Source organism: Prionailurus bengalensis, chromosome D2, assembly GCF_016509475.1.
Source record: "Prionailurus bengalensis isolate Pbe53 chromosome D2, Fcat_Pben_1.1_paternal_pri, whole genome shotgun sequence".
In the NCBI taxonomy this organism is placed as follows: Eukaryota; Metazoa; Chordata; class Mammalia; order Carnivora; family Felidae; genus Prionailurus; species Prionailurus bengalensis.
In genome coordinates, this window is record NC_057351.1 from 75,102,408 (window position 1) to 75,129,640 (window position 27,233).

Below are 27,233 nucleotides of genomic sequence, written 5' to 3' on the forward strand. Positions count from 1 at the left end.
TTAAAAACTGCCTTATTACCAGAGACTTTGGTATTTCTTCAGTGTCTCTTTCCAACTGTCCCAGACCCCAGGGGCTTACTCTTGGGCCAGCAAACAAATCCAGGGAGACTGTGAGATAGTTCTGGGCACTCTGCTTCTGGCTGTGGCTCTTCTGGCCTCAAAGATTGCTCTTGAAGACTGAGCCTGCAGCATCTGGCTACCATCCAGGACCTGGGATGTTCCTCAGTGCACAGATCCTAGTGCTGCTTTTGGGGAGAGGAGGAATGCTCTCCCTGATTCACTGATGAACTCTGACTCCAGTCCCTCAGGAGCAGCAGGTTAGGGCTTTTTCCCTGGTCCGTCACTCCAGGAACAAAGATCCTTTGTTGCTTTCTCTCCTCCAAGCTATGGGAATTTCCCCAGGTGCCTGGCACATCTGAAACTCTTCAACCACAAAAGGACGTGACAGTATGTCCTAACCCCAGATAAAGGAGCAATTGCCCACCCAAGGAAGACGGCCAGTGAACTTGAGGGGCCCACACCTTTACTGCAGAGAGAAGAGGGGTTTACCCTTAGTGATTCAAAGGCAATCTTTCCAAGCTTCTCTTTTATCAGAGAAGAGGGGGAAAAACCCCGCAGAAATACAATCTCCAGTAGGGTGCTTCAAACACACCCAATACAAATGGCCCAAGAGTGGGGCGCCTGGGTGGCTCTGTCAAGCATCCCAACTTCAGCTTAGGTCATGATTTCAAGGCTTGTGGGTTTGAGCCCCGCACTGAGCCCCACATCAGGCTCCACACTCCCGGTGCTTGGGATTCTCCATCTCTGCTCCTCCCCCATGTGTGCTCTCTTGCTCTCTCTCACTCTCTCTCTCAAACTTAACACACATGGCTGAAGAGTAGCTATATCCGTTTCCTATGGCTGCCACAACAAAATATCACAGACTAGGGGGCTTAAACAGCAGAGATTCATTTTCCCACAGTTCAAGATATAAAAAGTCCAAGATCAAGGTGTTGGCAGGTTTAATTTCTTCTAAGGCCTCTCTCCTTGGCTTGCAGATGCCTTTCCCCTGGGCAGCCACATCTCTGATATCTCTTTGTTTTGTCCAGATTTCCTCCTCTTATAAGGACACAGGTTAGATTGGATTAGGACACACCCTTACAACCTTATTTTAATTAAATTACCTCTTTAAAGGCCCTATCTTCACAGACAATCACATCCTGAGGTGGTGAGGTTAGCCCTATACCATATAACTATGGAGTTATTCCAGCCCATCACGGTAGCTGAAATATGTTAGGATTTTATATAATTAATTATCCTAGTTAATTGGATGACAGTGACCTTCACCAAAAGCAGGTATTTAAGGTGCAGATTGATGGAGATTGGTGCATTGTTCACGTTAAAGGGAATCTACAAGAGGATCTATTTTCCTTGTGAACACTTTATCTGTACAACCTTGCAGGAGATTGTAAAAGCCAATGAAACATGAGTGCAAGTGTCTACTTGGCTTCCAAACTGATTCCAAATCTGCATCCCACTCCTCAGCCCCTAACACCTTTGTATTTTCTGTGAGATCTAGAAACATCAGCAACTATTTACTACAATAGTAAGCATAGGGAATCAATCCAAGGGGCATAATTCAGGGTGCTGCCCTCCGGAAGTTCAGTCTAATGAGAGAAACAGAAGAGCCATATATGGGGTGCCTGGGTGGCTCAGTCAGTTAAGTGTCCAACTTTGGCTCAGGTCATGATCTCACAGCTCATGAGTTCGATCAAGACCTGCGTTGGGCTCTGTGCTGACAGCTCAGAGCCTGAAGCCTGCCACAGATTCTCTGTCTCCCTCTCTGCCCCTCCCCTGCTCATGCTCTGTCTCTCCTTCAAAAATAAACATTTTTTAAAAATTTAAAGAAGAGCCATATATATTCCCAATTCTAGTTCTATGGCCAAATGCTATTAGACCTTAGAAGAGGGAGAACTTAGTTTTGCCTGGGTTGAGGGCAGAAATGGTATTTGAACCTTGAAGATGTAGAATTTCCCAAGGTAAGGAGAAAGTAGAACAGGGAGACTTGTTGAAAATATAGCAGCACTGTGATTACAGAGTAAACAGCAGGAAACAAATTTATTGTCATTAATAGCTGGTGGAACTAATCATATTTTCATACTCAAAAGTATCACTCAGTTAAAATTACTGAACCAGAATTATAAGTATTAACTTGGATAAATCTTTAAAAAAAACAAAGTTGAGCAAAAAAAGCAACTTACAAGTGAATACAAATAGTATGCAACAGAATGGAAGGGCTTTGTAGCACAGTGATTTCTTGTGTGGCTGGAGTCTCATTGCTTGGGTCTGTGGCCTGGCACCACCACTTGCAATCATGTATGCGATCCTAGGCAAATTGTGCCACTGTTCAGTTTTCTCACCTATAAATTGGGGATCATAATAGGACTTATACAAAAGGATATTCTGAGGATTTAAGGAAAAAAAAAACAAGTAAAATACTTAGAACAATGTCTGCTATTCAGTAAATGTTAGCTATTGTTGCACCAGTGTAAAGTTTTAAAAGAAAGAGTACAATATTTTGTTGAGTGAAACATACAAATAAACCAAAACTTAATAACCTAATGGGAAAATGACAATGACCAAACTTAGAGCAGTGGTCACCTCTGTGGGACAGGGAGGGGAAGGAGGTTGGAGAAGAGAAGGGAAGTGCTTCAACTATATTTGTAATGCTTTTTTTTTTTTTTAAGAGAAAGAGTATTTAAATTGGGGAGAGAATCTCAAGCAGGCTCCACACTCAGCAAGAAGTCCCATGTGGGGTTCAATCCCACAACGCTAGGATTGTAAGGGTTAAATTGTAGTGTAGGGCTAATGCTTAGCTTGAAAGATAACAACTTTGTTCTGACACTAAAGATAAAAAGGTAACAGCCTTGCTTTTACTCTTGTAAATCATGCTTCATACTCTTGTGAATCAGGCTTTACCAATGAAGGAAACAAAAGCTCAAAAAAAGAGCATCAGAGACAAGGTCAAGGAGATCCACTGATTGCAACTTAGCAGCAGAAAGTCTAAAACAGTCAATAACTGTTTCTGACTCATCTGGCAACTGTTTCTAACTCATCTGGGAACTGTTTCTTTGTTCTGTTCCCAGATAATGATAAAACGATGTGATCGGCTTTAAAAACTCTGTACCCCGGCTGTTCCGGGCCACACTCTTATCAAGAGTGTTGGTCCCAATCGGTCACTGGTGCCCATAGCATTCTGTTTCAGGAGTCGTGTGGATGCAACAGGATCATGACCTGAGCCAAAATCAAGAGTCAGAGGCTTAACTGACTGAGCTACCCAGGCACCCCATGTAATGCTTTATTTCTTAAACTGGGGGATAACCACCTCTTTTCCTTAAATTAGCATTTATGTATATATGTAACAGTTGGTGTATATATATATAATATTTTGTATTAAATAGTTTAAAATGTACGTCAAGTGAGATGGAGATGGTATGATATTCCTGTAGATACCAAAGACCCTCCCTAATTAGTTTTGTGAGGTTTGGGGTTGGAGGCACAGAAGATCCATGAGGAGGGATCCTGGAGCTACACAAACTGCCTGGCTCCTTCTCAACATGCCTATCTCTGTCTAAATATCTCTTCCTTGAGGAGCCTTCCTTGACACCTATTTTAAAGCCGTACATCCCCTCCACTTTCTAACACACTCCACTATGTTATTGCAACGGGCTTATCACTCTAGGCTGTTTTGTATTATTTTACTCAGCAATTGTCTGTCTCCCTCCACTAGAATGCTCTATCTTGTTCAACACTATATTCCCAAAGCTTTTTCAAATCTTCCGGGTTTTTTGTTTTGTTTCGTTTTGGTTTTGTTTGTTTTGTTTTTGGGATGGATAGATGAATAGATGGATGGATGGATGAATGAGTGGATGGATGGATGGATGGATGGATGGATGGGTGGGTGTATGGATGGAGACCATTCCTCCATACTCATGACTCCTCTTTTTAGCAGGCCTGGAGGGCAGAGGTAGAATGAGAAAAGACTGAGGAGGGGAGGGAAGATTGGAGTGGGTTGAAGAGAGGGCTTATGAAGATTGGATTAGAGGAATTGAGGAAAGATGCCCAGGCTGAGGAGTTTTCCGAGCTTGAAGAACTGAGGGCTGGGGCTCCTGGGTGGCTCAGGCGGTTGAGTGTCTGACTTGGGTTCAGGTCATGATCTCATGGTTTGTGAGTTCAAGCCCCGCATTGGGCTCTGCGCTGACAGCTCAGAGCCTGGAGCCTGCTTCGGATTCTGTGTCTCCCTCTCTCCCTGCCCCTCCCCTGCCTGTGCTCTGTCTCTCTGTCTCTCTCAAAAATAAATAACAACAACAAAAAAAAAATTAAAAAAAAAAAAAGATGTGAGGGCTGAAGGTAGGTGGGAGGAGCAGGAAGTCAGGGCGAGCGGGACCCAAGCGGGGCCAGAGGGAGAGGCGGGGCCTTGATTGAGGGTGGGGCCGGATGGTGGGCGTGTCCTGGAGGAGGGGCGGGGCCTGCGAGCGGATTGTTGGGAGCGGCGCGCTGCGGCGGCGGCGGCGGCGGCGGAAAATGGCTGCTGCGGAGGCGGCGGACACTCAGCTGATGCTCGGAGTCGGGCTGATCGGTGAGGACGAAGGCGCCCTGCCCCGCAGTCCCGCGCCCCCGTTCGGCCTCCGCCTGGGCCCGGGGTGGCCTCTGCTCCCGCGGTCCCCGGCGCCGCCTGCGGTGAGGAGGTCGCGGCCCCTTCTCTGTTGGGCCGGGGCGGGGGGCTGCGGGGCGCGGGGGACCCGGCCAGCCGCCCTGGGCGGGTCCGCCTGTAGCCTCGCGTGGGACCCGTCCGGGCGGGGCAGCAGGGCGGAGGGACCCCGGGCCTCCTGCCGGACGCCCCATGATGCACAGAAGCCCGGACGTCGGGGGTGACGGAGCTCCGGCGGCTGCGAGGGGCCGCTGCGCAGGCGGGGCAGGGGCTGGGCCGAGAGCGGGTAGTGGGCGGTGCGGGGGGGGCGGGGGAGGGGGGAGAGGCGGCGGGGCAGACCCCGGAGCGTGCGGGAGGCACGCGTGACCGCCTGCCTGGCGCCCGGCTGGCCCCGATAACGTGATTGAGCAGTTCGAGTCACCGTGACCAACTGTGCCAGCCCCGAGTGCTGAGCATCATGCATGGATTATCTCCCGTTAAACTTCTACCACGGCTCCAGGGGGTGTGGGTAATGTTTGGTGACCACATTTCGGAGAAGCAGATGGAGGCCCAGGGTGTGCTTTGCGCACGGACGCGTGCTAGGAAGCGGCGGAGCCAGGGTGGGGACCCTTGGGGTCTAGCCGCAGAGCCCCAACTCACACCAGTGGAGGAATCCTGTATCATGTGATAGAGCTCAGGCACGTAGCCGGCGTGTCTACACAATCATGTATGGCGGGATCCCGGTTAGATTTGAGGAATTGGTGGTTGAGGAAGTACGTTGGGATCTTTGGGTGTGCCTGAGCCGTGTGCAGTGTCTCAGGGTTGGGTGTTTCAAGGAACCATTCATCCCATTGGCGGCCGCGGGTTGCTTGAATGAACGTCTGTCGGTTCCCTGCGTGCCGTTGACCTTTGAAGTAATACTCCATTGAGATAACATTCTATTCCTCCAGTGTGGAAGAACGTTGCTTGCGTTTAGCAAAACTGGCTAACTGTGCTGATTATTTCTCAGTGTCTCAAAGGAGTGCATTTATCTGGGAATGGCTTCCTGTGTTTCTTTTTTTATTTCCCCTGTATTTATTTCTAATGTGGTTTTAGAACTGCTTCAAAACAAAACCTAAGTACTTCAAGCATCTTAGTCCTGCTTGAAGGTACTTGTGAATAAGGTTAGGTTAAATTCTGACTTTATCTGGTAACAGCAAAGACGAAGATGACTTACATTCATATTTTCAATTCAGATTTTTATTTTTTGTATGGAAACGGATTTAAAAGGAATTTACTTCAAAATAATGGGGGAGGGGGACCATTAGAAACAAGGAGGGACCAGGTGTTGATAATTGCTGGAGCTGAATGATGGAGACGGGAATTCATTTTTTTATGAACTTGATATTTTCCATAACAAAAATCTGCATCCATACTGCTATGCACAGTAACTGTTTTTCTAGAGCTTAGGCTAGGTTATTGAGGTGTTTACTGTGATGAGGAAACTACATTATGTGACAGGATAACCATTATTATTATTACTATTATTATTACATTATTATTACTATTACAATGTTAAATATAGAATTTATACAATCAGTATATAACATGATTTAAAAGAAATTTCACCATTTTCTTCATCTCCAGTTTTGTTTTTGACAAACACTTCCTGTGTATTTATTAAAGATCCTTCTAACTGATAAAAATGTAATGCTGAGGGGGCACCTGGGGGGCTCAGTTGGTTAAGTGACCAACTCAGGTCATAATCTCAAGGTTCGTGAGATTGAGCCCCACATTGGGCTCTCCACTGACAACGTTGAGCCTGCTTGAGACCCTCTCTCTCCTTCTCTCTCTGCCCCTCCCCTGCTCTCACTCTGTCTTCTCTTTGCTCTCTCAAAATAAATAAACTTAAAAAAAAATTAAAAATTAAAATTTAATTTTAATTAAAATTAAAACAAAATGTAAATGCTGAGTTTATGAATTTGTGTGGGAGGAGATAGGAAAGAACTCTGCCAAATTTAAGGCTCAGATTTTCTTTTCCTTAAAATTTTTAATGTTTATTTATTTTTGAGAGAGGGAGAGAGACAGAGCATGAGCAGGGGAGGGGCAGAGAGAAAGGGAGACACAGAATCTGAAGCAGGCTCCAGGCTCCGAGCTGTCAGCACAGAGCCCGATGCAGCGCTCGAACTCACGAACCATGAGACCACGACCTGAGCCAATGTCGGATGCTGAACTGACTGAGCCACCCAGGTGCCCCTTAAGTTTTCATTCATGATTTGTTGTAAAAGGTTTTTACTCAGGTGGCCTAAAACTCAAGATCAGGAGAGCTGCATAATTTGACCAGCAGAGGTGGATGGGAATTTGGGGTCACACATGCTCCGGGATGCTTTGTAAAATGGGATGTGAAAACTGATTCCACTAAGTGCTTCTGAGTAACCAATCAATTCACTTCCTTGCTGCTGTTTGACATTCTCACAGTGACCATCTTTCCACCGTAGAAAAGGACACAAATGGAGAAGTTCTGTGGGTGTGGTGTTATCCTTCCACGACAGCTACTTTAAGGAATTTACTGCTGAGAAAATGCTGCCTTACAGATGAAAACAAACTTCTCCATCCCTTCGTCTTTGGTCAGTACAGAAGAACATGGTTTTATATCACAACAGTTGAAGTTCCAGATTCTTCAGTTTTGATAAAGGTACGACTGCATGAAGGTCTAACAACCAAAAATATTTAAAGTGACGTAACATTATTCCAGTGACTCTTAGCTTTAGACATTATCGCTCACAATACACTTTTGAAAAATACCAGATATGCTTTTCACTGGGAATGTCCCCTTTCAAATTTCACTCTTATTCATTCTATGAATATTGGTTAGTATACATTCTATTGACTGACCCTATGGCTGGTGTAGTGAAGTTCTTTCTGGGTTATACTCTGATGGAGTAGAAATGTAGACGTGCAAAGTCGTGACCGATTAAAAGTGGAAAGAAGCATTTGTCCATAATTAAAAACCATTTTAAGTTTTTTTTTTTCTTAAGTTTATTTATTTTGAGAGAGATTGAGCAGGGGAGGGGCAGAGAGAGAACCTCAAGCAGGCTCCACACTGTCAGCACTGAGCCCAGTGCAGGGCTCAAACTCAAACCATGAGATCATGACCTGAGCCAAGATCAAGAGTTGGACACTTAACCAACTGAGCCACCCAGGCACCCCTAAGTTTGTTTGTTTGTTTGTTTTAAGTTTATTTGTTTTGAGAGAGAGAGAGACAGAGCATGGGAGGGGTAGAGAGAAGGAGAGAGAGAGAATCCCAAGCAGGCTCTGCACTGTTAGTGCAGAGCCTGACATGGGGATGGAACCCACAGACAACAAGATTATGATCTGATCCGAAGTCAAGAGCCAGAAGCTCAACTGACTGAGCCACCCAGGCGCCCCAAAAACTATTTTAAAAGATAAAATTATCCTTGGGATGCCTGGGTGGCTCAGTTGGTTGAGCTTCTGACTTTGGCTCAGGTCATGATCTCACACCTCAGTGGCTTCGGGTCTTGTGTCGGGCTCTGTGCTGACAGCCCAGAGCCTGGAGCCGGCTTCCGATTCTGTGTCTCCATCTCTCCTTCTGTGTCTCCCTCCCCTCCCTGCTCAAAAATAAATAAATATTAAAAAAAATTTTTTTTTAACTTTATTTAAAAAAAAATTTTTTTTAAACGTTTTATTCATTTTTGAGACAGAGAGAGACAGAGCATGAACGGGGGAGGGGCAGAGAGAGAGGGAGACACAGAATCGGAAGCAGGCTCCAGGCTCTGAGCCATCAGCCCAGAGCCTGACGCGGGGCTCGAACTCACGGACTGTGAGATCATGACCTGAGCTGAAGTCGGACGCTTAACCGACTGAGCCACCCAGGCGCCCCTATTTTTTATTTTCTTAAATTTGCATCCAAAATAGTTAGCATATAGTGAAGCAATGATTTCAGGAATAGATTCCTTAATGCCCCTTACCCCCCCAAAATTTTTAAAGATAAAATTATCCTTGATATAATTAAGAAAACTTTTTTTCATTTATTTATGGATGGTAAGGATATGTTAGGAATAGAAAGGAGAGTTAAGGAAACATGTATTAAGTAGGCTTTTGTGTGTGTGTCATTTGATATATGAACAGTATCAATGTGACATGTTGAAAACCAGTATGTGGTCACTGTGGGCTTTTCTAATTCCAAGTAACCAGCAGGGTTTTTTTGTTTTTTTGTTTTTTGTTTTTTTTTTCAAATAAAGAAATATTGGAAAGTGACGAAGCTCCTGGTGTGTGCCTGTGTGGGGACTTCTTTTACCATCTAGGGCTACTTTTATAGCCAATAATCATGAAACATGTCCAAGATATCAATTTAAATTTAAGGAGTTACTTTTAAAGTAACAAGAAGGCAACAGTTTAAAACTGTTAGAGGTTTCAAACAAAACAGATTCATAATTAGAAAATGTAAATTTGCAAAAAGATAGTTTTCAATGTGTTATAAAATCTTTGGTTTATGTTCATTAAGTTCTTGCTGAAAGGTCTTGATGTGTTGAATAGGTTTATCTGTGTTTTGTTCCATAGAATGCCAAAGCAGCAACATCGATTTCAAATCTGCTTTTCAGATTTGAAAAATGACAAGATTTAGAGGTAGTTCTTATATTTAAGAATATGATTTCTAAAAATGTATTTCTTAAATGCTTTGCCTTTTATAAAGTCCTGAATTTTATCTCATTAATGGGAATAATAGGTATATGATTAGAAGAAATTTATATTTATAATAATAGAGGAGTATAGACAAATGAAGCTTATTGTTACAGTGTGCTTTCTACAGAGATTATATGGCATTCTGTAGAGCATTGACTATTTCAGGAACTGTGTGATCTTACTGTGTGTATTTTTGTTGTTTTGTATCCTCTTTCATTAATTAAGAGTTGATAAATTGGTAGATCTGATATGACATTTCTAATTCTGCTTTGATGAGGTTAGAGTACTTTAAATGAAAACTCACATTTTTGATATTTGAAATATATTTGTGTTTTTGAAAAGATGTTAACTCTAAAAGTACTACATTCTTATCTAAGAAATGAAATATATAGGTATATATAAGTACATATCTTTTATATGTGTGTATATAAACATAAACGTATAAACAAGGAAGTGAGACCTTGGTTACGTTTTGATCTTTTCTTTTTAATGCTGTTATGTCTTGTACAAGAGGTTTGCTAGAATGTAGTAATAAAATTTAAATCTGTGAAAGTGTCTTTAAAAAGTATACTTTTTGTTTCTTTTGGACAGGTGACTCATTTTTCTATTGTTCTGACCGCCAAAGATTTTAATCCAGAGAAATATGCCGCCTTCACTAGGATATTGTGTAGGTCTGTATGAAAACTGTATTAAATGCTATCCTACAAAAATGAAGATCTTGCTTGGTAGTTACATAGCAGATTTCTACACGGAGGAAGCAAATTTCAGCCCTCTGCTTCCCCAACTTAATCTTTACTGGCCCTCTGGAAACTTCTGTAAGAGGAACTTTCTCTTCTGCTTTTATGACACTGCTCTTATTTGGGAAAATGGTAGAAGGGAGGAGGAAAAGCAATTTACACAACCATTGTAGTTCTTGGGTATTTGAGTCACTTGCTACTTTTGGCCTGACAACTTCTGCTCACTTCCAATCTAGAACTTTCCTTAGCAGGACGGATAAATTAAGTGCTGGCGAAGTGGTAAGCTAGTTTATACGTGTCAAGGTCTGTGTGGGGGAGTCATTTTGGGGAAAGTTAATGAGCATTTTGAATTATGCAAAAATGCAGGAAAATACTGCTTAGCTGGAATGCTGGGAAGCTGAGAATCTGATTAATTGGTTAATAGTGATTCAGGTAAACTTCTTTAGTTTTATCCCAGCTGTTGAAAAATTTTATGTAAAATATACCAGTTTGCTTTCTTGCCTTGGTGAGTGTATATAGTGGAGTTAATCAAACCTTTCTTGTATGTTGGGGAAATTAGTTTTTTCCTCAATCAGGGCTTTGACAGGGTTTTAGATTTTTTTTTCAATATTGTTGTTACTAGATGGAATTGTAATTCTAGAGGTTATGTATTACAACATCAGCCCTCAGGCTTATGCTCAGTAAGTTGTTTTAGATGCGGTGGGGGGCAAAGGGAGTTGTTTTTGTGTTCCTCACTATAAGCCTGATGAATGATTGCTTTTTTGCCATTTTTATGTGTACACACACATGCTATCTATCTCTGGCTATCTATATCTATATGTCTATATCCATAACTATATCTATATCTATATATCTATATCTACATGTAGCAGACTACTTTCTAATTACTTAAGGGTTTCAGGTAGATTGTATTTTGACAGAATGAAGTTTTACTGTTTTGCAGCCGGCTATGATAAGAAAACCTTTTTGCTCTCTTCAGATAAGTCCCAGGTATATGGTTCATTGTGGAATATAAACAGTTGTCTGCTACCATGGCACTGACACAAAGGGGGATTATTATTGTGAGAAGAGACGCTATCTAGAAGCCATGAGCTAAAAACACCGTAAAGCTGCTTTTGAACAAACGTTGGACTCCCATTTCATTTGACTGAGTCAGGGTTAGGTTTCCCAGTGAATTCACTGGGAAATATTCTTGGGCTCAAAATTTAAGATTGCTTTAGATTCCACTTCCTGCCCGGGAGGAAGCTGGAAGGTTCCTCAGCTTCTGTAGTGCCATGGCATTGTTGGGTTCTGGACTCTTCTCCTGTCACAGTTTAGGAGAAATGAGGACTGAGAGCTATTGGCAGCCATCTCTTCTGCCCCCTGCACCTTACTGCACTTACCCTTGCATGTGTACATACCCATATGCTCTTGCACACGCACACACTCCCTCTCCCCATTAACACATGTCTGTGTGCACAAGTACATAGACCAACACTTTTCGATGCTGCTGCTTACCATGGAGGTGCTCCCTTCCGTTTCTGGGGAGGGGACAAGCAGGCGTGCCTTCCATAGCACGCTGCTCACAGTGGCAGCGGAAGCCCACACGAGGGGGTTCGTTCCCTGTGTGGGATCCAGGTCATTTGCCATGACCCCCTTCATCTTCCGGAGCCTCCAGCTAGTGGCCGTGATAGAGAACCAGGGTTTCACTTGGAACCAGTTGTCCGGGCCAGGTGTGACAGCCTCCGGTTGTTCCATCTGAGTAAGGTTCCCTGGGTTGCACTTTGTGGTTTTCCTATGGAATGATTTGGGGGGATCCTTCCTTCTGTCAGTAGTTCATCACCCAGGGTTGTTATGGAAAAAGTGATCTTATCCTACTACCCTTCCTGTGTTTCTCTTTTCCATTACAGTATATTGTTTCTATTTCACAGGTTTTTTTTTTTTAAGTTTATTTATTTATTTTGAGAAAGAGAGAGAGTGAGTGTGTGTGTGTGCACGCATACACACGTGAGCAAGGGAGGGGCAGAGAGAGGGAGAGAGAGAGAATCCCAAGCAGGCTCCACACTGACAATGTGGCCTGATGCAGGGCTCCAGTTCACGAACAGTGAGATCATGACTTAGGCAGAAATCAAGAGTCGGACACTTAACTGACTGAGCCACTCAGGTGCCCGTCTGTTTTACAGTTTTAATGGTATATTGTTTGTTTGGTGGTGGTAACGTAAGCACACAGGAAAAAAATACAGACAATACAGAAGGGTATACAGTGAAAACTAGGTCCCTTCCTCTCCCTATTCCTAGCCTTCAAATCTGCCTCCTGACCCCCACCCCGGGGCACTCCTGGGGCTGTTTTCTTTATATCATACCAGAGATATTTTCTCCATATAGAAGCATGTGTATGAGATCATGGGTTTGACTATTTTACATGTAGGATAGCTTACCATATTCATTGTTCTCTACCTCTTTCCCTCAATTGTGCATTGAAGTAATTTAAAAACACTGACTGGCTAGTAGTTACAACACTTGCTTTTTTCACTTAACCTACAATAAATACAGTTTCAAGTGATCTATTTTATTTTTTAAAAAATTTTTAAATCTTTTTTTTTTTAATGTTTATTTTTAAGAGAGAGATAGAGCATATGTGGGTTAGGGGAAGAGAGAGAGATGGAGAGAGAGAATCCCAAGCAGGCTCCACACTGTCAGCACAGAGCCCAACGAGGGGCTCAGATTCACGAACTGTGAGATCATGATCTGAACCGAAACTGAGGGTCAGACGCTTAACTGACTGAGCTACCCAGGTATCCCTCAAATGATCTGTTTTAAACAATAATTTTATTTTCTTTCCAGTTTTTTAATCCACTTAGCTACTAAAAGGCTCAAGTAGGCCCAGTCCTGCTTCTCATGCAAAATTTAGATTTATTTACTCACAGGAAGAGATTTCAGGGGAAGAGACTGATTTCACATGTGAGCTATAAATGTAGGCAGTTTCCTGTCAGCGTTTTCTAGAACTTGATGATGAATATATCTAGTGTATACTTACTACCAGAAACTTAAAGGAGTTTGATTTCTTAATTATCTAAATATAGTTACCTCTGGGAACTCTGATAATAAATATAGGTTCTATAATTACTGTTTTCTCTGTGAACAATGTGTAAAACTCCTTTCTTGTCAAAGGAAATCCCAGCAATACTAGAGTCCTTATGGCTAGAAGCACCATTTGTGAATATAAGACAGATAAAAATGCAATATTTTTTTTTAAGAATAGTGGGCCCTCAGGGGTGCCTGGGTGCAGTTGGTTAAGCATCTCAGCTCAGGTCATGATCTCATGGGTTCGTGAGTTCAAGCCCCACATCAGGCTGTGTGCTGATGGTGTGGAGCCTGCTTGGGATTCTGTCTCTCCTTCTTTCTGCCCCTCTCTGACTTGTGCGGGTGTGCACATGCTCTCTCTCTCTCTCAAAATAAATAAACTTAAAAAATAAAACTTAGGGAAAAAAAGAAAAGAGAAATGAGTCCTTAGAAAGTCCTTAGCTTACTCTCCTGCTCCAGTGGGCTGTAGAGATGGAAGGAGAAAGCCAGCTTGAGGGAGTTGTTGGAGGTCTCTTGAATGGTTGTTTTTTTCAATACATTATCAAATTAAATTATAGAAGTAGTCATGTCATAAAAAGTTTCAGGCATTCAGAAGCGTTATCAGCAGGTTGACTTAGATTTTTTAGGAAGTACCCGTACCCAGCCTTGGGCGCATTGCTCTGTGTGGTTCATGCTATATAAAAGCATGGTTGTTTTTTGTCTTTTCTTACAGAATGTACCTGAAACATGGGAGCCCAGTTAAAATGATGGAGAGTTATATTGCAGTACTCACAAAGGGGATATGCCAGAGTGAAGAAAATGGCTCTTTCCTTAGCAAGGATTTTGATGCCCGAAAGGCTTATCTTGCAGGCTCCATCAAAGGTGAACACGCACGCACACACACCCCACAAAACAAAAACCCGTCCCGGATGGTTCCATCCCAACAACAAGATCCCCAAGCCAAGGGCAATCCTCATTGTATTCTAATATTCCATCTTTCTGTATATTTTCATCTATGTAATATTTATTTGCTATACAGGAGGGTAGTTCAACTTCTACATTGCCTTATTTGATTAGAATTCTGTTGCAGGAAAGCAGATTTTTGTGGTGGCCCTTTCCACACTCTTCTGACTGTTAATAATACAGAAATGTTCTTTTGTGGGTAAGCTGAATTTCACAGCTTGAGTGTCTGCCGACTTCCATAGTTTTTCTTTCCTTACATTTTAGCAGTTACTTCCTACATGTGGAGAGCTCAGGCCCCTGACCCAGAGTTCCTCTTCTAACTCTCTGCCTTCCTCTCCCAACTGGAAAATCCAAAACAGCAGTGCAGGGCTAAGCCACAGATTTCAGGGTCCTTAAAAGGGAGGAAAGGGGAAACGCTGGCCTTCACTCTTGCCCTCCTACAGTGCCTGTCTTAGCTCTTGAACCTGCTGTTCTATATGGTTTCTAAGCATCCTTGTTGACAGGTTTGTTCAGCTGTCTCAAAAGGACTTGCATTATGACGTATGTATTGGTGGAGGGGTGGTGTCCATGAACTTTTATTTATCTGTTATTAGTTTTGAATGTTTATTTATTTGAGAGAGAGAGAGCCAGCGGGGTTGGGGCAGATAGAGAGAATCCCAAGCAGGCTGTGTACTGTCAGTGTAGAGCCCTATGTGGGGTTCAAACCCACAAACTGTGAGATCATGAACTGAGCCGAAATCAAGAGTCAGTTGCTTAGGCCACTGAGCCACCCAGGTGCTCCAGAGTAAACTTTTTTTTTTTTTTTAAACCTAAGGGTGTTTCATGACACAGAAAGATACTGGTTCCCTTCATATCATTTATTCCACTTTCTTTGGGCTCTGGCTTCATCTGTGCATCCAGTGCAGAGTCCCTTGGAGGAGGGTCAGGTTTAGGCTGTCATAGCACCCATCCTAGGGAGCAGATGTCTGGATTTATATGCTCATCCAGTGCATAAGGTGCTTTTTTATTCTCTGTATTGAAAGTAATTCTGTATACAGAAAATAAACTCTGCATTTATTGGAAAGAATTCCTTCCAATAAAAATGTTATTTTCTTACATATTATTTAATGCAGTAATATTATAATTTCTTGTGTTTTAAGACATTGTATCTCAGTTTGGAATGGAAACCGTTATCTTACACACAGCACTGATGCTAAAGAAAAGAATTGTCGTCTATCACCCCAAAATAGAAGCTGTCCAGGAGTTCACCAGGTATGTCTCTGGTCATTAAAAAGTAGAGGCTCTGTTGGCAGCTGACTTGGGGCAGTCTGTGTTCCTGTGTGCTCTGTTCTGTTACACATTTGGTATAAATAGAATGTGGTAGGCTGTGGGTGAAATGCTATCTTGGTCTAATGTTTCAGGTGAGCTTTAGTAGTTCAAGGTCACCGAATTTGGGCAGATTCTTCTTTAAATTTAGAAATAAGAATATTTTAGAGCAGGGAGTTTGAACTTTTCCTTGCCAGACCATAAATTTTTTAGGCTTGGAGGCCATAAGTTCTCTGTCCCAACCACCCAACTGCCAGTCGTGCATATGTAAATGAATGAGCATGGCTGTGTTCCAGTAAAACTTTATGTGCAAAGACAGACAGCTGATCCATGGCCATAGTTTCCTGACCCCTGTTTTAAGTAAGTTATTTCTTTTTTTTTTTTCACTTTTACCACAGATTTTCTCTTTTTTTAAAAAAAAAAAAAAATTTATTTATTTTTGAGAGACAGAACACAAGTGGGGGAGGGGCAGAGAGAGAGGGAGATACAGAATCTGAAGCAGGCTCCGGGCTGTCAGCGCGGAACCCGACATGGGGCTTGAACACACAGACCACGAGATCATGACCTGAGCCGGAGTCTGATGCTTAACGGACTGAGCCACCCAGGGGCCCCTCTCTTATTTTTATAATAAAGATGTTTTGAAAGTTTTTTCTTTACCAAATCTAACTTGTTCATAGATTCTTTTTTAAAAACAAGAGGACCTAGCTTTTGTGCTTACTGTATGCCAGCTGTTGTATAAATCACCTCAATTATTAAATTTACTCGTGACACGAACTTTGCAAGGAACTTTGCCTTCTTTTACGGATGAGAAAATTGAGGCTCCAGGAGGCTGACTGGTTAGAAAACGGGAAAAAGAAGGTTTGGTAGTCAGAAGAACTTGGGTTAAAATCCTGGAGGGCGCTTTACTCGCTCTGTGACCGCATCCAGGATACTTAAACTTTCTAAGCCTCCGTCTCTGTATCTGTAAAATGAAGATAACAGTGCCCACTTCGTAAGCCTGTTGTCAGGACTGGAGATGCCGTGTGTGAAGTACTTGGCGTGTGCCTTGCTCATCGCGTGCGCTCTGGAAGTGAGGACTGCTGTCATTGCGATTGCCACCCAGTCGCCCTTTCCCCCTATGCTTCTGGAACGGGGATGTCCACAGCTTGGGAAACCTAGCAGGGCAACAGCGGAGTCACCATACCTCAGTTCAATCCGTCACCTCTCTCTGCGGCAGCTGTTTCACTGGTTTTTTCAAGGAAACTTACTTTGTATAAAAACAAACACAAAGTGGTTTGCAAGTTCGATTGGAACTTTAAACATAGAAACGAGAGACTTCAAAAAAAATATGTTGCTTGCAGGGCCCCGCTCTGGATTTTACCCTCAGACTCCCTCCGTGGCGGTTTGCGGAGTGAGGCATTTGGAGGAAAACTTCAGAAGTGTTACTCCTTGCCACCACGGAGATGTTTTGAAACTTCACCTTGAGCTTTTTGTAGCTAATCTGACCCAAAAAGGCAGAGTTGAAGACATTGCATTACTTTAATTTGAAGCCTGGAGGTCGGGGCACGTGTAGTCTTCATTCTCCCCTCTGCCTCTGACAGCTAGCTCTGTCCTCGGGAGGAAGAGGGAGGAGGGTGCGGGTGCGGGCCAGCAACCATTTGAGTTCTTGTCTTCGTTCCCCAGGACTCTGCCTGCCCTGGTGTGGCATCGACAGGACTGGACCATACTTCATTCCTATGTGCACCTCAGTGCCGAGGAGCTGGAAGCCCTGCGGATGTGCCCAGGTAGACGGTGGGGGTCTCGCAGGAGGAGAGGCTTGGCGTTCACCTGGTTTGGGGGAGGACTTTTTTCTGGCCTTCCCAAAGGGACTACTGATGATGCATTATTTCTTTGGTAAATGCGACCAATTTTTTTTTCCTTAAAAATTTTATTTTTTTTCACATTTTATTTTATTTTTTATTTTTATTTTTTTAAATTTACATCCGATTTAGTTAGCATAGAGTGCAACAATGATTTCAGGAGTAGACTCCTTAATGCCCCTTACCCATTTAGCCCATCCCCCCTCCCACAACCCCTCCAGTAACCCTCTGTTCTCCATATTTAAGAGTCTCTTCTGTTTTGTCCTCCTCCCTGTTTTTATGTTATTTTTGCTTGCCTTCCCTTATGTTCATCTGTTTTGTCTCTTAAAGTCCTCATAGGAGTGAAGTCATATGATATTTGTCTTTCTCTGACTAATTTTGCTTAGCATAATACCCTCTAGTTCCATCCACGTAGCTGCAAATGGCAAGGTTTCATTCTTTTTGATTGCCAAGTAATACTCCATTGTGTATATATATACCACTTCTTTATCCATTCATCCATCGATGGACATTTGGGCTCTTTCCATACTTTGGCTATTGTCGATAGTGCTGCTATAAACATGGGGGTGCATGTGTCTCTTCGAAACAGCACACCTGTATCCCTTAGATAAATACGTAGTAATGCTGTCGCTGAGTCATAAGGTAGTTTTATTTTTAATTTTTTGAGGAACCTCCATACTGTTTTCCAGATTGGTTGCACCAGCTTGCGTTCCCACCAACAATGCAAAAGAGATCCTCTTTCTGGGCATCCTCGCCAACATCTGTTGTTGCCTGAGTTGTTAATGTTAGCCATTCTGACAGGTGTAAGGTGGTATCTCATTGTGGTTTTGATTTGTTTTTCCCTGATGATGAGTAACGTTGAACATTTTTTCATGTGTCAGTTGGCAATCTGGATGTCTTCTTTAGAGAAGTGTCTTTTCATGTCTTTTGCCCAATTCTTCACTGGATTATTTGTTTTTTTGGGTGTTGAGTTTGATAAGTTCTTCAATGTTTATTTTTAAGAGAGAGAGTGAGAGAGAGACAGAGTGCGAGCGGGGGAGGGGCAGAGAGAGAGGGAAACACAGAACCCGAAGCAGGCTCCAGGCTCTGAGCTGTCAGCACAGAGCCTGACACAGGGCTTGAACTCACAAACCATGAGATCATGACCTGAGCCTGATGTTTAACTGACTGAGCCACTGAGGCGCCCTGAGTTCGGTAAGTTCTTTATAGATTATGGATACTAACCCTTTATCTGATATGTCTTTTGAAATATCTTCTCCCGTTCTGTCGGTTGCCTTTTAGATTTGCCGATTGTTTCCTTCGCTGTGCAGAAGCTTTTTGTTTTGATGAGGTCCCAATAGTGAATTGGTCCTCAATTTTTTTTATTTGTTTTTAATTGTATTGCTCTGTGAAATGTGGAAAGTCTGGTAGCTATTTTCTTAACATCAGTTCCAAACTTCTGTTAATTCTTGAGTTGTCCTGATTCCTTTAGCATTTATTTGTATCAGATCTGAAACTGGTGAAAGATGATGCCGTCCCCAGCACGCTGTCCCTGAGAAAGCCGGGCGTGTGGCTGTGGTTGCTTAGAGACAGAGACCTACAGGGGGAACATTGGTCAAGAGAATCCTTGCTACCTCTACCTCGGCTGTCATTCTTGACCTGAATAGCAGGAACTGAAAAGTAAATGCCTTCTCCTTTGACACCACAATGTAGTTTTGGGGACGTTTTGAGTTGGAAGGGTTTCTGCAGGCAACTGGCAATAATGTGGTCTGAAGAAATGCCAGAGGGTACGGCTGATGGCCCCTGAATAAAGCAGAGAAGAAAAGCAGCCGGTGAACGTTTGGAGTCCACTCTCTTTTGACCCGTTCGCAACAGGATTTGTTCCCATCCCGGTAATGTGGGTCATCTTTGTCATGCAGGTTACATCGCTGGGTTTGTGGACTTGGAGGTGAGCAACAGGTCAGACCTCTATGACGTGTTTGTGAATCTGGCAGATCGTGAGATTACCATTGCCCCACTTGCGAAAGGTTAGTTCTCTCTTGCGTCGTTGATACAAAATGTAAGCCAAGCAGTTATACTTTTTAAAATTAATTTATTAAAATTTTAATTCCAGTGTAGCTAACATACAGGGTTATGTTTCAGGGGTTCAGTACAGTGATTCAACACTTCCACATGCTACTCAGGGCTCATGAAGATAAGTGTGCGCATAATCTCCTTGATCGGTTTCACCCATCCTCCTGCCCACCCGAAGCAGTTGTATTTTTTTTTAATGTTTATTTATTTATTTATTTAATTTTTTTTTTTGAGAGATAGAGAGAGACAGCATGAGCAGGAGAGGGCAGAGAGAGAGAGAGAGAGAGAGGGAGACCCAGAATATGAAGCAGGCTCCAGGCTCCGAGCTATCAGCACAGAACCTGACGCGGGGCTCGAACTCACGAGTCGTGAGATCATGACCTGAGCTGAAGTCGGACGCTCAACTGACGGAGCCACCCAGGCGCCCCTGAAGCAGTTGTATCTTTAGGCTGATGCTCTAAAACTGGTATTCAAAGGCCTGCTTTGCCCGCTGTGCTGAAACTGGAGAGATTTTCTGTGTCTGGAACATAGCATTTATTCTTACAGGCCCAGCCATGTTAGTAGTACATTCTGGGTGCTTATGCTGTACAGTATATGTTAATAAGATAGTATCTTTTTTTTGTAATGTTTATTTATTTATTATGAGAGAGTAAGCGTGAGTGGGGGAGGGGCAGAGAGAGGGAGAAAGAATCCCAAGCAGTCTCTGTGCAGTCAGCACAGAGCCGGACGTGGGGCTCCCTCTTGAGATATGACCTGAACTGAGATCAAGAGTGGATACAACCGACTGAGCCACCTGGGTGCCCCAATAGGATAGTGTCTCTATCTCGTTTCTCAACTTTTCTGTTTAAACAAGCTGTATGAGTTGCCTATTGCTGCATAACACATCACTTTTAAACCTAGTAGTTTAAAACAGCAAATATTGGGGCCCCTGGGTGGCTCGGTCGGTTAAGTGTCCGACTTCGGCTCAGGTCATGATCTCGTGGTCCGTGAGTTCGAGCCCCACGTCGGGCTCTGTGCTGACTGCTCAGAGCCTGGAGCCTGTTTCAGATTCTGTGTCTCCCTCTCTCTCTGCCCCTCCCCTGTTCATGCTGTGTCTCTCTCTGTCTCAAAAATAAATAAACGTGAAAAAAAAAATTTAAAACAGCAAATATTTATTATCTCACAGTTTTAGGACTGACTTAGCTGAGAGGTTCCGACTCAGGGTCTCTCATGAGGTTTCAATCAAGATACTGCCAAGGCAGGGGCACCTGGGTGGCTCAGTTGGTTAAGGGTCCGACTTCGGCTCAGGTCATAATCTCATGGTTCGTAGGTTCGAGCCTCATGTTGGGCTCTGTGCTGACAGTTCAGAGCCTGGAGCCTGCTTCAGATTCTGTATCTACCTCTCTCTCTCTGCCCCTCTCCTGCTCATGCTCTGTCTCTCTCTCAAAAATAAATAAACATTAAAAAACAAAGATATTCCCAAGGCTTCAGTCATCCAAAGTCTCAACTTCTAAGCTAACTTTTAACAGGAGGCCTCACCACCTGGCCTCTCTGTAGGGCAGCTTGAGTATTCTCATGACATGACAGCTGGCTTCCCCAAGAGTGAGTGGTCCAAGAGACAGAAAGACCACAGTGCCTTTTATGACCTAGTCTCAGAAGTCATATACCAGTTCTTCCATATTCTATTTGTTAGAAGGAAGCCATTAAGTCCAGTCCCCACGTAAGAGAGAGGAAGTAGGCTCCACCTCTTAAAGGACAGAGAATGAAAAAGGGCGTAGAAATTTATTATTGCACAAGGACTGAACATGAATCCTGTATGGAAAATCTTTTTGAACGATGTGTCAGTGTGTCAGTAAGCAAAAGGGAATGGAGGTGAGTATTGCCCTTTGTAAAGCCAGAGTGATAGGATACTAGCTGTGGCCAGGGCCACTTATATTGCTGAAGCATTAGGACCAGAAAGGGTGGCCATCTCCTGCCGCCTTCTGTTGCTCCGAGTCTATAAGATGAGCTCGTCTCAAATCAACACCATTCAAATGGAGTTTGTCCCTTGGAGGGACAAACAGAAATTTCTGTTCATCTTTTTGCTGCAGAAAAGGAGCAGTGTATGTAAATCGTGTGACTTAGGGTGTTTCCTTTGCACATTCTGAGGGTCTTCACACCCTGGAATGTTCAGCTGGCTTCTGCAGAACTGATAGGACGCTCTGCTGCTATAGGATCCCCACCAGAAGGTTCCACTTGAATTTTTTTTTTAAATGTTTATTTCGTTTTGAGAGAGAGACAGAGCATGAGTGGGGAAGGGGCAGAGAGAGAGGGAGACACAGAATCCGAAACAGGCTCCAGGCTCCGAGCGGTCAACACAGAGCCCGACGCGGGGCTCGAACTCACGAATGTGAGATCATGACCTGAGCCGAAGTGGGACTCTTAACCAACTGAGCCACCCAGGCCCCCGAGTTACACTTGAATTCTTAACCGTAAAGATCTGCGTAGGGAGGTCAGGCTCTTGGCTTAAAATCACAACTTACTTGTAGTCAGTAGTTTTCATTAGGTCTTGCCTAGGAAGAAAAACAAAAATTCTTATCAGGTAGTTGTGAAGGAGAAACCTGGTATTGGCATGTTCTTATTTTGAACGAAGTATAAATCGTGATTATGCCGTGCCTCCTAGCACGTACCTTGGAGTGATATCATATTTGCATTCAGGATGAAGATGGAAATGTGGGCGGTTGTTGGTTGTTTTGAAAATTTCCTCTGTATGATGGTTTACATTTTCAAATAGGCGTCCTGGTTTTTATTATGTAAACTTCTAAACATCTACATAACTTCTGCTTGATCTCACCAGAGGCCATGACAATGGGCAAACTGCACAAAGAAATTGGTCAGCTGATTGTTCAATCTGCAGAAGATCCGGAGAAGTCAGACAGCCAAGTCATACAGGTAACTCCTCAGTCCCCTGACTTACTGAGAGTTGTGCCGTGGTGGTGCCGGGCAGCGTGTGGCAGAACTGCCTGGGGTGCGGGGAGCCGTGAGAAGCCGTAGGCAGATGCTGGCACGAGGGTCTGCAGGGTGGCCCTGGTTAGAGGAGCAGGCAGAGGCCCACCGTAGCCAAATAGTTATCAGGCTCTGGGGACAGAGACATGCGGGGGGCTGGTGACAGGTGTGACCCCCAGCTGGTCTGGAACGCTTTCCTGAGCGAACGCATTCTGTGCTCCAGCAGAATTTTCACGGAGGAACAACTTTCAAGAGATAGTTGCTGCTGAGGACTAGAGAGGGCGTCTCAGTCTAGCTTCGATGTACTGTGTCCAGAACAGCAGTAAGCAAGCATGTAGTCAGATCCCTGCCAAAGGTAGCAGACTCTGGGCTCACACCCTGCAGGGCTAGCCCCGCTGTGGGGTCTCCCTGTCAAGCTGACCAGAGCTTCCATGTGGATCCTCCCCTCTCCCCTTTCTGGATGGGGATGGCTGGAGAGTTTATTTAAGCCTGTCCCTGTGGTGATGACAGGCCCTCCTGTGCACTGCAGCCTGCCAGCTCCTTTCCTGTCTGCTGCCGGTTTGCATTGCGCCTGTTCCCAGCTCCTTACTCTTCTCCCGGGATATGCTTCCATCCTGGCTTCCAGGCCCTGGCTCATCTAGACCCTTGTGTCATCCCGTGGGGGCCAGAGGCCTGGAAGGATTGTCTCCCGCTGTCTGTACCTGTGCCGCCTCATCAGGGGTGGCGGTGGGGGGGCTCTGATAGGCAGGCCCTACTCATCTGGCTGGACCCGGTTCTTTTTTCCATTTATTCATTCATTTATCCAGAAAATATTTATTGAGCACTGACTATATGTCAGGCATGGGGCAGTAGGGTTGTATTTATTGGAGTAGATGAATAGGAAATAATGTAAGGGCACCTGGGTGGCTCGGTTGGTTAAATGTCTGACTCTTGATTCCAGTTCAGGTCATGGTCTCATGTTTGTGAGTTCAAGCCCCACGTCGGACTCTGTGCTGGTGGCACAGAGCCTGCTTGGGATTCTCTCTCTTCTCTCTGCCCCTCCCCAGATCATGCTCGCTCTCTCTCTCTTTCTCTCTTTCTCTCTCTCTCTCTCAAAATAAATAAATAAACTTAAAAAAAAGTAAATGCCAGATCATTGTGAGCCATGAGAAATGAATGCTGTGATAGAAACAAAAGGTCAAGGTGAAGAATACTAGAGAAGAGATTAGACAGCTCTCTGAGGAGGTGACACGTGAGCTAAAGGTTGAGAGGATCCACAGGTGTGACAGGAACCCACCAGCAGCACCGTTCTTTCTGTTCAGCGCTGGTGGCCCATCGGCTCAGGCCAGGAAGAGTGGGCGGGGCTTGTCCTGAGAGCTGAGACTCTTCCTTTCCTACCGTGTGGATCATCACTGCCCATCCATCCCTCCATCAACGCTCAAGTAAAAATGCTGGCTCTTTACAACGTTGGTTAACTGTGTAAACATGAGTTTTGTGTTACTGCGTTTTTCGTGGACTAAAAGTGATACGCAGGTGACTCAGTATAATGTATGATGAAATTGCCTGGCATATTATATTGTATGGGTTTGAAAATATTTGAATTAATGATGTCAGCAAACCAAGAAAAAGACATGACTTTAATGTGAGCTCTCGTGAGTCATCAACCATGCAAAGGACTGTCGGGAAAGAGGAATACAGCCCATGTGGCAGGTGCTGGGTTACTTATTCCAGGTAGAAGAGGATTTTGGGGGGTGGGGAGATTTGCTCTAAAAACAATACCAGGGTTCCTTAAAAATTCAACATAGGAATACCATAGACCCAGCAATTCTACTGGGTATATTTCAGGAAGAATTGAAAGCAGACACAGATAAGTAATTGTGCACTCAGGTTCACAGCAGCTCTGTAAATAATAGCCAAAAGGTAAAAATAACCCAAATGTCCGTCAGTGGATGAATGGATAAACAAAACGTGGTATACGCGTATGGTGGAATATCATTGAGCCTTAAAAGGCGATGAAGTTCTAACATGTGCTACGACATGTATTAACCTTGAAAACATTATGCCAAGTGAAATAAGCCAGACACAAAAGGACAAATGTTGTGTGATTTCACTTATATGAGGTACCCAGAACCAGGCAGATTCGCAGAAGCAAAAGGTGGAATGGTGGTTACCAGGCATTGGAGACAGGGATGGGGAGTTACTGTTTAATGGGTACAAGATTTCAGTTTGGGATGATGAAAAAGTTCTGGAAATGGGTCATAAAACACTGAATGTACTTGTTGTCACTTAAAAATGGCTCAAATGGCAAAAACATGGTGGTTTTTCTGTTTTAAGTTTGTTTCATTTTTTGTAATGCATAAATAATTTGATAAACTTAAAAAATAGGAAGAATCTCTCCAAATGCAGCAAAAATTCATATTTTTTGATGCTAACTTAATGGCATATTTTCTTGTTCCATTAAAGGATATTTCTCTAAAAACTAGAGAAATCTTCACCCACCTGGAACCATTTTCAGAAGTTTCTGGTGATGGAGAAAAGCTAGTTCTCAATTTTGAGGCACTAAAGCAAAGACGATTTCCACCAGCAACAGAAAACTTCCTTTACCATCTAGCAGCAGCTGAGCAAATGCTGAAAATCTGACTGTGTGACAGCATATCCCTGATGAATGATAGAAAGTTCTCTCACCATGGTTATCCACTGTGTAAAATACTGAAAATAGCACAGAAAATGTTCTATTTTTAATGATTTATGTGAAAGTGTTGAGATTTGACCTGAAAAAGCCCTTAAACACGTATGAAAACATTTCCGATGTCCTCCTGGTCAGATTCATGCCTGCGGTCAGGGTCAGACCAAGTGCTGTAACTACCACCTATGACGTGAGCAACGACGTGGTGTCCCGGCGTAAGAGAAAAAAAGCTCTGCCAAGTTTTAGTGCAAATCACAGCAAACCCGAAAGCCTTCATTATTATCAGTTCCACTCGTCCCATTGCGTAGCCACAAACGAATGGCTTACTTTCAGAAAGCTGCCTGAAATTTTGCTTTGTATTCTTCTAGGAAGAACTTTTATTCCTCATGAGGAACTCTACTTTCTGAGCCAAACTACTAAGTTTTCTGCAGAACTGTCCAGAAGATCATTCAAAAAAGATCCTGCAGTTGCACTTTCTTGTAAAAGAAAAGAATTCTTTTTCTCGGCCTTTCAACATTTTTGCCTATATTATGAGGATTTTGCATAGATTTTATACTTGAGTAGACAACTTTAATAATCCATATTTATATTGTCACAGAAGTAAGCACTTGGCAAACTTAAGCCATTAGTACTCTTTAATTAACCCTGTTGCTAGCAATATTCTTTTGAAAAAGATGCCAGTCCTTATATGATAGAGCAAAAATAAGCCCATTTTGGGTATAAATGTGGGTATGAAGAAAATAGCAACTTTACATAATTACAAAGGCTAAGACCGGAGAGTGTCTTCATACTTCAGTGAAAGTAATTTGGCCACACTGGAAAGTATTCTTGTTCAGCTTATGTACCTTTTTCATAATTGGAGGCCTAAAAGTTGCAAAATAAACATAGAGGTCTAAATTATGTATTTGTTATATGTATTCATATTAATTATGAAAATTTATTTTACACTCACTACTGTTGTCCTTAGAAATCTTACCCAGAAAAACAGTTGCAAAAAAATCTTGTCTTTATTAGATCTGTCATTTATTCTTTGTGTTAGACATTTGTTAAGTAAAAATAAAAAATAGCCTTTTCCCCTCCCTCCTTGGGTGGGGACAGGGAGGATCTGGAATGAGATGATGTTTACTAAGGCAAACAATTGAAAATTAAATCTGCACTTTATGAAAACGAACATGAACGTCTTTATCTCCATTTTTTGTATTACTATAGCAGTTAATGATCAAAGTTGTTAAAATTACAGATTTATGATGCAGAAATAAAATGAAAATATTTTGATATCCAACGACATTTAGGCAGATGAAGAATTGTGCCCTCTTTCTGTAATGCTCCCCACTCGAAACAAAAGATAAAACCCTTTTGTCAATGCAGACGTGCTGGGAAGTTATTACAAGGCCTGTTTGAAAGTTAAGGCGTTCAGCTCCTTGCCTCCGTGCCTGGCTCACCCCCTGCCCTCCCTGCCCTCGCCCTTCTCCATCCCCCATTTCCTAGAGCTGGCACTTGTGTCTTCTTTGAAAAGGTGCCCTCGCATTTCTACTCTGTCATCTGTTAGTGGCTAAGCCTCCACCTGGGTCCTTTGTGTGTTTTGTTCTTTCATTTTGTTTCGTGTATGCCTGTGGCTGTACCAAACCATCTGGTAGGCTTTTTTAAACAGTTTTGTTCGTTTAGGCTTTTGTGAAACCCTTTTATAACCAAATTTGCAGATAACCATCATTCTGGCCCAGGGAACATTGAAAGCCTCAGATACATTCTTTGATGATTTGGGGACGGGTGTGTTGGAAATGTTCCTCCAGCATGCAGATGTTAGGGTGCCTACTCTGCCATGCACTGCATTGTGTCCTGAGGCTTTCCTTGATGCACAACACACACACTTCTTGCTCTCAAGGTATGTGGTCTGGGGGGGGCTCAGGGTCAGCAAACAGACTATCCCACTGTGGTGTGGCCAGGCTAGATACAGTGTGAGTGCTATGGGAGCACATAGCAGCGGCACCTAATTCAGTACTGTGTATCCTAGAGGGCTTCCTGGAGGGAGTGATTGATTGATGTCCAAGTCAGACCTGATGCATGAGAGTTAACCTGGAGCTGGGAACAGCTGGTATGAAGGCCCAGGAAGGAAAGACTGCAGCCCACATGAGGAACAGGGTATGGTCCAAAGTGAAGAAAAGGGGCGGCAGGAAATGAATAAGGTAAAGGTTCTTGCCTGCCGGGTAAGGAATTTGGACTTGAACCTGATACACTGGGAAGCCATTTAAGGCTTTTGGGCAGGTGTTTATCAGAGCAGGCTGAGGCAGGGAAGGGAGGAGCCAGCAGAGATAATC

The 27,233-nt window shown here is 43.4% G+C and overlaps 1 protein-coding gene across 4 annotated transcripts; it reads left to right on the top strand.

The window, feature by feature from the left end:
• Positions 1–4,468: 4,468 nt before the first annotated feature.
• On the top strand, positions 4,469–26,089 carry DENND10 (DENN domain containing 10). 4 transcript variants are annotated; one of them, XM_043597682.1, is made up of 10 exons: positions 4,515–4,618; positions 7,147–7,343; positions 9,944–10,023; positions 13,865–14,013; positions 15,234–15,345; positions 17,062–17,162; positions 19,136–19,243; positions 22,105–22,199; positions 23,555–23,674; positions 24,696–26,089. In XM_043597682.1, the coding sequence occupies exons 1-10, from the start codon at positions 4,564–4,566 to the stop codon at positions 24,870–24,872; spliced, it is 1,194 nt and encodes a 397-aa protein (XP_043453617.1). In that variant the 5' UTR covers positions 4,515–4,563; the 3' UTR covers positions 24,873–26,089. The 4 variants fall into 4 exon arrangements, with proteins under 4 accessions (XP_043453618.1, XP_043453620.1, XP_043453617.1 ...); XM_043597683.1 differs by lacking the exon at positions 23,555–23,674 and having other exon boundaries at positions 4,469–4,618; XM_043597685.1 differs by lacking the exon at positions 23,555–23,674 and having other exon boundaries at positions 4,506–4,618; positions 7,127–7,343.
• The last annotated feature ends 1,144 nt before the right edge of the window (positions 26,090–27,233 follow it).